Below are 11438 nucleotides of genomic sequence, written 5' to 3'. Positions count from 1 at the left end.
GTAACCTGTCAGTTCATTTTTTTCCCTGGACATCTCCCTCCCCATAGCTCATCCTCCTCCAATCTGGACTGAATATTGTGGGCCTGCTGCAAATGTTATCCTGTCACTATACTGGGTTGGGGCACTGATTTCTGGTATCTCTTGCCTCCCTTGATTTACTCCCTTATTTTTTGTGGACTACATCCTCCAGTAGACTTTTATTTATTTTTTCCTAGATGAGCCTTTTTTTTTTTTTGCCATAGCTAACAACTTATTTATTTTGCAAGTGCTCATATTTAAGTTTTGTTTTTTTCTATTTCTTTTAACATCTTTATTGGATTATAATTGCTTTACAATGGTGTGTTAGTTTCCGCTTTATAACAAAGTAAATCAGCTATACATATACATATATCCCCATATCTCCTCTCTTGCAACTCCCTCCCATCCTCCCTATCCCACCCCTCTAGGTGGTCACAAAGCACCGAGCTGATCTCCCTGTGCTATGTGGCTGCTTCCCACTAGCTAGCTATTTTACCTTTGGTAGTGTGTATATCTACATGCCACTCTCTCACTTTGTCACAGCTTACCCTTCCCCCTCCCCATGTCCTCAAGTCCATTCTCTAGTAGGTCTGCGTGTTTATTCCCAATTTTTTTTTAAGATTCCATATATATGTGTCAGCATACGGTATTTGTTTTTCTCTTTCTGACTTACTTCACTCTGTATGACAGACTCTAGGTCCATCCACCTCACTACCAATAACTCAATTTCGTTTCTTCTTATGGCTGAGTAATATTCCACTGTATATATGTGCCACATCTTCTTTATCCATTCATCTGTCGATGGACACTTAGGTTGCTTCCATCTCCTAGCTATTGTAAATAGAGCTGCAATGAACACTGTGGTACATGACTCTTTTTGAATTATGGATTTCTCAGGGTATAGGCCTAGTGGGATTGCTGGGTCGTATGGTAGTTCTATTTTTAGTTTTTTAAGGAACCTCCATACTGTTCTCCATAGTGGCTGTATCAATTTACATTCCCACCAACAGTGCAAGAGGATTCTCTCTTCTCCACACCCTCTCGAGCATTTATTGTTTGTAGATTTTTTGATGATGGCCATTCTAACTGGTGTGAGGTGATACCTCATTGTAGTTTTGATTTGCATTTCTCTAATGATTAATGATGTTGAGCATTCTTTCATGTGTTTGTTGGCAATCTGTATATCTTCTTTGGAGAAATGCTGCATAGAAACTAAAGTTTAAAATTTTGTATGTCTTAAATGTTTTAAACTTCTCTTCATGTTTTAAACTTGAAGTATAAAACATGAGGGTAGTTTGGTCACAGAATTATAGGTTGGAAAAGCAAGTATCTCCTGAAATCCAAATCTCTTTTATTTCCTAGGTTCAGCCACTGAGTTTGGTTAGCAACGAATACTGTTAGCTAAATAAATTTGGTTCCTGAGTTTCAGAGAGCAAGAAGGAAGTGTTCACTAAGCAAGGGATGTGTCAAAAAAATTTATTGTAATCCGAGTTTAGATTGAATAGTTTGAATCTACTGTAATCTTCATGAATTTGGAGAGCGTAAGTTCAGATAGCAGGAATATGTCCTCAGAACTTTGAAGCCATTGATCTACCATTTTTTGTCATCCAGATTTGCTGAGTCTAATGCAGATGTTATTCTTGTTCCTAAGTGATTGTATTTTTACCCTCTCTTTGAAAACTTTTAAGATTTTCTCTTTATTCTTAGAGTTCTAAAACTTCACAGTGCTATGCCTTGGTGTGGGTCTTTTTCATTCATTACACTTGACACCCTTGTTGGGCCTTTCAACCTAAAGAATGAAGTTCTGGGATAGGCTCTTATGTTATTTCATTTTAATAATCCCTTCCCACCCCTTAAAAAGTTTTTTTTTTTTTCACTTTCTAACACCATCAGTCTGATATTAGACCTCTCTTGCGGCCTTTATCTTTTCTCTCACTTTCTGTCTCTTTCAGAGGTATCTCCTCACTTGCATCTTACAGCTCTAATAATTACTTCTGAATTTCAAATATTTTTAAGAGCTCTGCTGTTTTATAACTCCTGTTGCCTTTCCTGTTATTGCATAAATGCAGTGTCTCTGAAAGTCTTTTTTACCAACTTTTCCCACTTACAGCATAGTCAGCATTGTCTCATATCCTAAATATCTTGAAAACATGGTTTTTCATTTTAAACAGTCCTCTATCAAAAGATCAAAATGTATCAAAGATTTTAAGCAGCATGAGGCATTATCAAATCTGTGTTTTCGATGTTCAGTCTAGAAGTAGTAGGAAGAATGAACTGGAGCAGATTAGAGACAGAGTCTATAATCTAGGAGAAAAATGATGAAAGTCTTATCTAAGGCAGTAGTGCCGGGGGGTAAAGGCAAAAGAACAGGCTGACAGATTTTAGGAGGTGGAATAGCACAGGACTTGGTGATTGACTGGTTAAGGGAAAAAGGAAAAGTACTATATTACCCTCAGGTTTATGGTTTGGACAATACCAAGAATAGCTGAATCTCTCCAAATAAGAAACATGTATTTTTAATATATTTAATAGAACAACAACTTACCTGTTGTTCAGGCTCATTTGAGTTAAGCTAAATCATATCTAAATATAAGTTACAAATGTTCTATAGAAAAATTTCCCCCAGTGCTACAGTCTCAGAGATAAGATACCAAACCTTTAGAGGGATCAACTTTTTAATTAAGATTCTTTAGAGAAATATTTAAAAGGAAGGATGGAAAAATTAGCAGTAAACAAAAATTCAAGTTTAAAATTATGGATGGATGAAACACTATAGAAGAAAATTTTATCACAAAATATTGCAATATTTTGAAATAAAAAGTCATTCTACTATCATAAATACTTTTGTTTTTGTATATTCATTTTGAGTCTCAAAAAGAATTTTGCAAGGTAATTTCCTCTTCATCAGTGAAACACCTGTTTACTGTTTAATCTACAATATTAAAGTGTGGATGCAAATATTTACTAAATATACTTTTCTCAAATAAATGCAAATCACTATTTCTGAAAAGGTTTAATTCTATTTAAACTCATTAGAATATTTATATTTAAATATGCCAGTGTAATCTATATGTATTAAGCAAGTAGGAGCTTCTCGGATGAAGAAACAGTCTGAATTGGTTTTATAAATAATGAAGATGTAAAAAATTGAGCTTAAAAAACACAGCCCAAACCACCTGTTTTTTAAAGTCACACCAGCCATCTACTTCTAAAAAGCCCTTATCAAAGCTATTTCTTCAAACTCAACATTTACTAATTCAACAGATGGGTTTTTAAAATGAGGAATGTAATTTTACTTTCAACTCACTAATTATATACTCAAATGGCGGCTTAAAAAATAATTTTAGAATACACAAAGACCTGAATTAAACCATTCTCAACATTTTTTCAGGACTGTTTGCTAACTGGCTTGTTTTTATTTACATATGAGCTTTAAACACGTCTACAACAGGTAGTACACAGAAATAATTATTTGCAACTAAAAAACCTGTCAAGTAAACCCCCAATGTAACATCACTGCTTTTTCCTTCTCTTATAAGAATCATTACTATGAACTCGAACTCGCTGGTACACAGAGGATGCTATTTTCATGCTGTCTTTCTTTGTAAGCGTCTTCTCTACTGCTCCAGGTTTCCAAAGTAACAACTGTGCATCTTCTCCTCCAGTTAGCAAAGAATCATCCTGCATATTCCAACAGAAAGAACGGACTGTAGCAGCATGCCCTCCCTGAAGCCTGGTCACATGGACCAATCCTGATGTGGTACAGCTCATTATGTGAATAATTCCTGTGTTTGTTCCTCCAACTACAAACAATCTGTCCGTCTTTTCATGATATAGGCCGCCAATCAAATAGTCCAAAATCCCTTCTTTCACATTAATTACTTCTCTGACATCCGGAATGTTCAAACATGTAATTGGTTCATCGGTATCCAGATGATTAAGATCCCACCAACAAAATCCTTCATCGTGTGTCATGCAGTAAATCTGTTTATAATCTTTCCCAGACCAACCAATATAGCTTACTGATGAAACTGAGTTACAGGTTGTAACCAGTGCATCTTCTTCATTATCAACAGTAATATCAAATACATTTACCAGGCCGTCAGTTGAACCTGAGACTACCATGTTGGGATTGCTGGGATGGAAACATACTTGAGTGATATCATCACTATGTGTCTCTGAATATGCACCAAGTGGGTCTTTAGTAGTAGACAAATCCTGAGAATTAATTCTTGCATCCCAAAATACCAACAATGCATCATCATCAACTTTTTCTGTACCAGCACAAATGACATGATCATTACAGCTGATATCAAAACTGATAAAAATATTGGAAGGGTAACCCTTGAACAGCTGGACAGGTTTTTCACTGGCTAATCGAGCATCCCAACATTTTACAGTGCCATCAGTGCATGAGGAATACATGCTGTCACAGGAATTTGCAAACTTGACTCCATTAAGTCCAGGATATCCTCTAAATTCTCGTAGTACATTTAATCTTTCTTTATCATATATTCTGATTGATCCATTAGAACATAAAACAGCAACCAAGCTTCCTTTTTCTGCTTGTACAGTCTTTGATGTGTCTATGCCAAGCAGATAAGTAGGCTCTTTAGTTTCTGAGGAACGTTTAACAATGTTCAAATTAGCAAATTGTTCCTCAATCTTCTCCATATCAGGAGTGCATCCAAGGGTAGTAAAAATCTGTAATAAAAACAAAAATTAAAATTAAACCCAAAGCGTCTCTACATTGTGATTAAATCAATAACATTTCCCTCTGAGAGCTGGCACAAAACAACAGAACTAAAATCTAATATTTTAATCATTTCCCTACCATGATGTAACTAAAACTCAGTTGCCTACTTCTAATTCAATCACTTTTTTTTTTTTTTTTTTTTTTTTTTTTTTGCGGTTCACGGGCCTCTCACTGTTGTGGCCTCTCCCGTTGCGGAGCACAGGCTCCGGATGCGCAGGCCCAGCAGCCATGGCTCACGGGCCCAGTCGCTCCGCGGCATATGGGATCCTCCCAGATCGGGGCACGAACCCGTATCCCCTGCATCGGCAGGCGGACTCTCAACCACTGCGCCACCAGGGAGGCCCCTCAATCACTTTTTATATACTGAATCTACTGCCAGTAAGAGAATTTTAAAACATGTACATACCTTGCTTAGTAATTCCTTTCAGCTCAAACTTAATAATTGGTCCTACGCACAGTCCTCAGCATTAGCCAGGATCTCCACTTTGAGATCATCTTGACCTGGCCACAGCTGCCTTAACAACTATAGAATCTAAACATAGATGTGTTAGCAGAAAAATGGTCCCTCAAAGATGTTCATGCCATGGGGCTTCCCTGGTGGCACAGTGGTTGAGAATCCGCCTGCCAATGCAGGGGACACAGGTGCGATCCCTGGTCTGGGAAGATCCCACATGCCGTGGAGCAACTAAGCCCGTGCACCACAACTACTGAGCCTGCGCTCTGGAGCCTGTGAGCCACAATTACTGAGCCCGCGTGCCACAACTACTGAAGCCCACGCACCTAGAGCCCGTGCTCCACAACAAGAGAAGACACCACAATGAAAAGCACTGCAACGAAGAGTAGCCCCCTGCTCGCCGCAACTAGAGAAAGCCCGCGCACAGCAACAAAGACCCAACACAGCCAAAAGTAAATAAATTCATTTAAAAAAAATGTTCATACCTTAATCCCAGGAACCTATGAGTATGTTAGGTCACATGGCAAAGAGGAATTGAGGTTGTAAATGGAATTAAGGTTGCTAATCAGTTGACCTTAAAATAGGGAGATTATTCTAGATTATATGGGTGGGCCCAAAGTAATCACCAGTGCCCTTAAAAGTACTGACAGAAGAAGCAGGCAGAATATGAGAGTCAGAGGGAGATGTTATTATGGAAGAAAGGTTCAGAGAGATACACTGCTGGTTTGGGCAAAGGAGGCCAATAATTGGGTGGCCTCTAGAAAGCGGAAAAGGGAAGGGAACAGCCTCCTTTAGAGCTTCCATGTGAAAGTGCAGCCCTGCTAACACCCTGATTTTAGCCCATTGAGACCCATTTTGGACTTCTGACCTCCAGAGTTATAATAAATTTATGTTGTTTTGAGCCACCAAGTTTGCAGTAATTTGTTACAGCAGCGATAAAAAACTAATAGAGGTACCCAGTAGGAATTCTGGAGATGTGCTTCTCAGGCAGTAGCAGCTTGTAAATGTTGGAGATGCAATCTGAGCTTAGGCATTCTGGCTTCAGGGACTGTGCTCTTAACCACCACACTAGATTGCCTCTCAATGGTAGGTTGTATACAGAACAAGTTCAAGGCCAGAAAAATATGCATGCCTAGTGACTTTATCACAAACTTTTCTAACTTGCTTTCACCAACGAATATTCCAGCCTGCCTCACAAGTTCACATTTTCATTCTTAAGATGAAATGCTTTTTTTTTTCTGTTGCTTTAGTGATAGCTTTTTAACCGTCTGTCTTTTCATCTTTACAAGGAGAAACGAATACTAATTCAAGAGTTGTTAGAAGGATTAACTGAAATAACGTGTCTGGCATATCATGATACACATTCAACAAATGTTATGTAAAAATGACCAGTATTACCATTATCAATACCACTAACACCACATGGGGAAGAATTTGGATCTATCAGAGTGGCTCCAAACAAAACAATTAAACCAAAAGGCAAAAAATATTTATAAGTTGCATTGGGGTTCAAAAAAAAGAATAAGGGGCTTCCCTGGTGGCGCAGTGGTTGAGAGTCCGCCTGCCGATGCAGAGGATACGGGTTTGTGTCCCAGTCCGGGAGGATCCCACATGCCGCGGAGCGGCTGGGCCCGTGAGCCATGGCCGCTGAGCCTGCAGGTCCGGAGCCTGTGCTCCGCAGCGGGAGAGGTCACAACAGTGAGGCCCGCGTAACGCAAAAAAAAGTAAAGAATAAGCATCCTCCCCAACTTTAAATTTTGACTATTTAAAAACTTACAATAGGGCTTCCCTGGTGGCACAGTGGCTGAGAGTCCCCCTGCCGATGCAGGGGACGCGGGTTCATGTCCCGGTCCGGGAAGATCCCACATGCTGCGGAGCGGCTGGGCCCGTGAGCCATGGCCACTGAGCCTGCGCGTCCGGAGCCTGTGCTCCGCAACGGGAGAGGCCACAACAGTGAGAGGCCCGCGTACCGCAAAAACAAACAAACAACAAAAAAAAACTTACAAAAGTTCAAAGAATAGTACAACGAACACACACACACATAGCCTTTCACCTCCGAGGTTCAACAACTTGCTTTCTTCTATCTCTATAAGCACACACACACACATTTTTTGATGAACTATTTGAAAGTTAAATGCAGACAAAATATCACTTCATTTCTAAATACTTTCACACAGAGCACCTCCCCAATCTTTTGTTTTCTTAACACTGAATTTTTATAAGTCCAGGCCAGTTGTCTGATAATATGTCCCATATTCTGGATTTTTCAAATTGTTTCCTACTCATGATTAGATTCCAGTTTAATATTGTTATCAGGGATAAAATTTAGGTGATGCTGGGTACTTTTTTTTTTTGGCTGCATTGCATCTTCGTTGCTGTGTGCGGGCTTTCTCTAATTGCAGCGAGCGGGGGCTACTCTTTGTTGCGGTGCGCGGGCTTCTCATTGCAGTGGGTTCTCTTGTTGCAGTGCACAAGCTCTACGCACGCGGGCTTCAGTAGTTGCAGCACACGGGCTCAGTAGTTGTGGCACGCGGGCTTCAGTAGTTGTGGCACATGAGCTCAGTAGTTGTGGCTCATGGATTCTAGAGCACAGGCTCAAATTGTAGCGCACAGGCTTAGTTGCTCCGCAGCATGTGGGATCTTCCCGGGCCAGGGATTGAACCCGTGTGCCCTGCATTGGCAGGCGGATTCTTAACCACTGCGCCACCAGGGAAGCCCTGGGTACTTCCTATTGCATCACATCACAGAGACTCATAATAACAAGTTTGATCACTTAAATTCTTCTTGGTGCTCAAACTGTCCCCAACTTGACGACTGAGAAACTCCTCAAGCAGCCAGCTTCTGATATGTCATTATCACAATTAGTATGTGAGCCCTAAATGGAACAACTCTGTATAAGAGTAAGTCTGAAAATGGTGAGCATCCTTCAAGTATTCTGAGACTAAATGACCATTTATCTCCACAGCATAACTGTTGGCTTTACAACCAGATAGGCTAAAATGGCCTTCTCTCCTTAAACATGTCATGCTTGCTTCTGTCTCAGGACTGTAGCAATAGCTGTTTCTCTGCCTGGAATACTTTCTGTACCTTTTTTGTGTAACTCCTTCCTGTTATTCAGGTCTCAATATGTTACCTCCCCAGAGAGAGCTTCCCTGATCAACCAACCTAAAGTAGCCTGTCACCCCCCTATTATACTGCCCATTTGATTAATTAAAAAATTAAAAATGCTTAATTATAAAATATTTCAAATATACAAAGAAGTGTAGAAAAAAGGAAACAGACACCCAAGTACCGTACATATTACCCAGATTTAACATTTTGCCACATTTGCCTCAGTTTTTCATTTAAAGAAATGAAACCTTATAGACACAACTCCTATGATTAAGAAATTTTTTAAATGGCATCACAATTATATGTAGCTTTGTTGCAATTTGCTCTTTTCACTCAATATTTTTTAAAAACCTGATTTTACTGGTGAGGTGAACTTATTACCTGACTCTTTCTTGCTTTTTTGTTATCAATATGATTGTTGAATAAATGAGTGAATAATTGATTCAACTTTCATGCATTAAGAGCTGAAGAGTTCCAGGAGAAACAGAATAAATCTAAAATGATATTGCATGTGTCTGTGTGTTTGCAGGGGGAGCTGTGCTTATGGAAATTAGTAAAATAATGGTATTTTTTAGCAGTACTTTAAATAAAGTACAAAAAGGAAATATAGAAGGAGACTTTATTTGTGAAAAAAAACTTATTTAACTTTATTTTTTTTTACTACAAGCTCTTCAAATACATCCTAAAATGTGTGTTCACTTAAGAGTGTACTGCCTATACACTTCAAGGAAAAATCCTTTTTAATTCCAGATAGAAACAACTGCCCACTCTTGAAATACTAGTCAAAGTGTTAATGAGATTACAAAAGAAACAATTCTTTGCTACTGCTTCATATTGATCTCTGCATATGAAATATCAGATTTTAAACAATAAGAAAGTTTAATGTGACTTTTAAGCTAATAGTAAGTTATAGGACTATGACTATGCACTGCTACCCCCAAGCAGGACAGTAGTGCAGTACTCCTTCCCTCCACAGTGCTGCCTGGAGAGTCTGTTTCACACTGGAACAGTCCCCTGCAAGGATTCTGGGGATTGATGAGGCAAGCAGAGTGGGTCCAGATGGAACGCTACAACAAACACTTTTAAGACAGTAGTAATGGTAACAATCTCAATGGTTGTCCACCTGACACACTGTTTAAATGCAGCATAGTACTTAAAAAAAAAGACAGATGTTAGAAGGTAGGTAGCTCCTACAACACTCTCATGCTATAGAGTTTATATTCATTTGTCCACAGATACAAAGAGTAAAATAGTTTAATCTCTTAGGGAAAAGATGAAAACCTCTGGCTTATGCTTTAACACATTAATATGCAAGTGAATCATATTTGAAATATAACTTCCAAGGCTACATAGTTAATTTTAATTTAATATACTAATGGATCATTCTAAAATGAGGAATAAACCCTTTTACTTCTATGTATGCCCTTCTCTGTGTGTTCTTTGTATGACCCACTTCCCAGTCCTGAAGATAAGCCATAGGCTCTCTTTTCTTCTCACTTGACATTCTCACAAGGCAACCTCATTGACATTCATGTTTTCAAGTGCCACCTAAGTGCCAATGAGCTCATCTATTTACAAGTCCATATTTCCAAGTGTCTACTAGTCATTTCTCCTTGAACATGTCCCAGTACACCTCAAAGTAAAACTGATTATTTATGCCCCCACCAACCTTCTCCTTAAAAACAAAATCAAAATATGCTTCTCAATGTTCTCCAGGTTGGTCAATGGTATTGGCACCATGAAAACACTCTGATCCACCCAGTTCTCTAAGCCAGAACCTCTGGGGAATATCCAACTCTCCTACTCAGGGCTCTCTTCCAATCCATTTCTTTTTCTTTTTTGTTTTTAAAATCTTTATTGGAGTATAACTGCTTTACAATGGTGTTAGTTTCTGCTTTATAACAAGGTGAATCAGCTATATGTATACATATATCCTCGTATCTCCTCCCTCTTGCGTCTCCCTCACACCCTCCCTATCCCCCCGACCTCGGTGGTCACAAAGCACCGAGCTGATCTCCCTTCCAATCCATTTCTAAATCTCACTTTTGCTGAAGGCTACTAAGAGTATATTGAACTATACGGTTCAATCTATTTCTGTAGATCAAAACAATATTGACAACTTCATATAGTTCAACCTAACAAAAACATATAAAGAGAACAAATAAGATTATCCATAATTTTAATCTTTTCTCTATTTATTTCTGTTAGATGCATAAAAGGAAGCTTAGTTAGCATTCTAGATCTCAACAGGCTAGTGAGAGCTGAGGATGTAGAGTGAGCTTTTCTTATATTAATACATACACACACACACACATAAATGAAAGAGGGGACAAAAAGAGAGGGACAGAAAAGAGTACTAAAGCAAAGACTAGGGAGGAGAAAAGAGAAATGAAGATAAGCCAAAAGAGAACAGCAGAGAAAAGAGAAAGTAATGGATGGAGTTACCGCCACTACCTGTTGGATCATATTGCAGTTCTTACTTTCCCAACGCTGACATGAGACAAGGAGAAGAGGTCCAGGTAAAGGAAGTTTAGTAGAGTCTAAAGCTATGTTGGTTCACTTGGCTAAAGAGTTTTCATTAAAAAAAATTCCTTGTCCTTGAGTTAGTAGAGGTAGCAAGCAACCATAACCCAATTTAAATATTGGCCTAACTGTTCTGAAAAAATTACTAATATCTCATCTTGACCCACCTGGTACAGATCAGGAAATAGCAGACCCCCAGCAGTGCCCTGGCATTGAGCCACCACCACTGCTGTTGTGGTCTTTACTGGGATACAGAATTCTCGTGTCTGAATATAATGCAGTAGCTGGAAGATGTTTAGAAAGACACCCTAAAACAAACACCTTAGGGTAAGCTTCAAGGGGGTGAAAATATTAACTTCTTGGTGAACTGCCATCTTGCAACACATTAGAAGGGAAATGCTGACTAATCTCTAATCTGAAGAACTGTCCTTAGGTAATTAAGAGTTAGTTACTTGATAACAAAATCCCTAAATATAAGTATTTCTTTTGTGGCTTTTGCCTTAGTAAAATGTAAGTTATCTTTATCAATCAAAATATTTTTTCATTTTACTTCCTATTAAAATAAACCCAATAAAA

The 11438-nt window shown here is 38.8% G+C and overlaps 1 protein-coding gene across 9 annotated transcripts in view; it reads right to left on the bottom strand.

Moving 5' to 3' along the window:
• Positions 1-3414: 3414 nt before the first annotated feature.
• The window catches only part of WDR89 (WD repeat domain 89), a 36632-nt gene continuing 28608 nt past the window's right edge, over positions 3415-11438 (bottom strand). For 8 of the 9 annotated variants that reach the window (XM_060098053.1, XM_060098058.1, XM_060098055.1 and 5 more), the window contains one exon: positions 3415-4722. In XM_060098053.1, coding sequence (XP_059954036.1) covers positions 3532-4692 — 1161 coding nt within the window. In that variant the 5' untranslated portion in view covers positions 4693-4722 and the 3' untranslated portion in view covers positions 3415-3531. Of the gene's footprint in view, positions 4723-5180; positions 5242-11438 lie in introns of those variants that run through there. The other variant, XM_060098060.1, reaches the window with a different exon arrangement.

The sequence above is a fragment of the Mesoplodon densirostris genome, chromosome 4 (genome assembly GCF_025265405.1).
Source record: "Mesoplodon densirostris isolate mMesDen1 chromosome 4, mMesDen1 primary haplotype, whole genome shotgun sequence".
Classification (NCBI taxonomy): Eukaryota; Metazoa; Chordata; class Mammalia; order Artiodactyla; family Ziphiidae; genus Mesoplodon; species Mesoplodon densirostris.
This window is presented reverse-complemented; position numbering and strand designations above follow the sequence as displayed.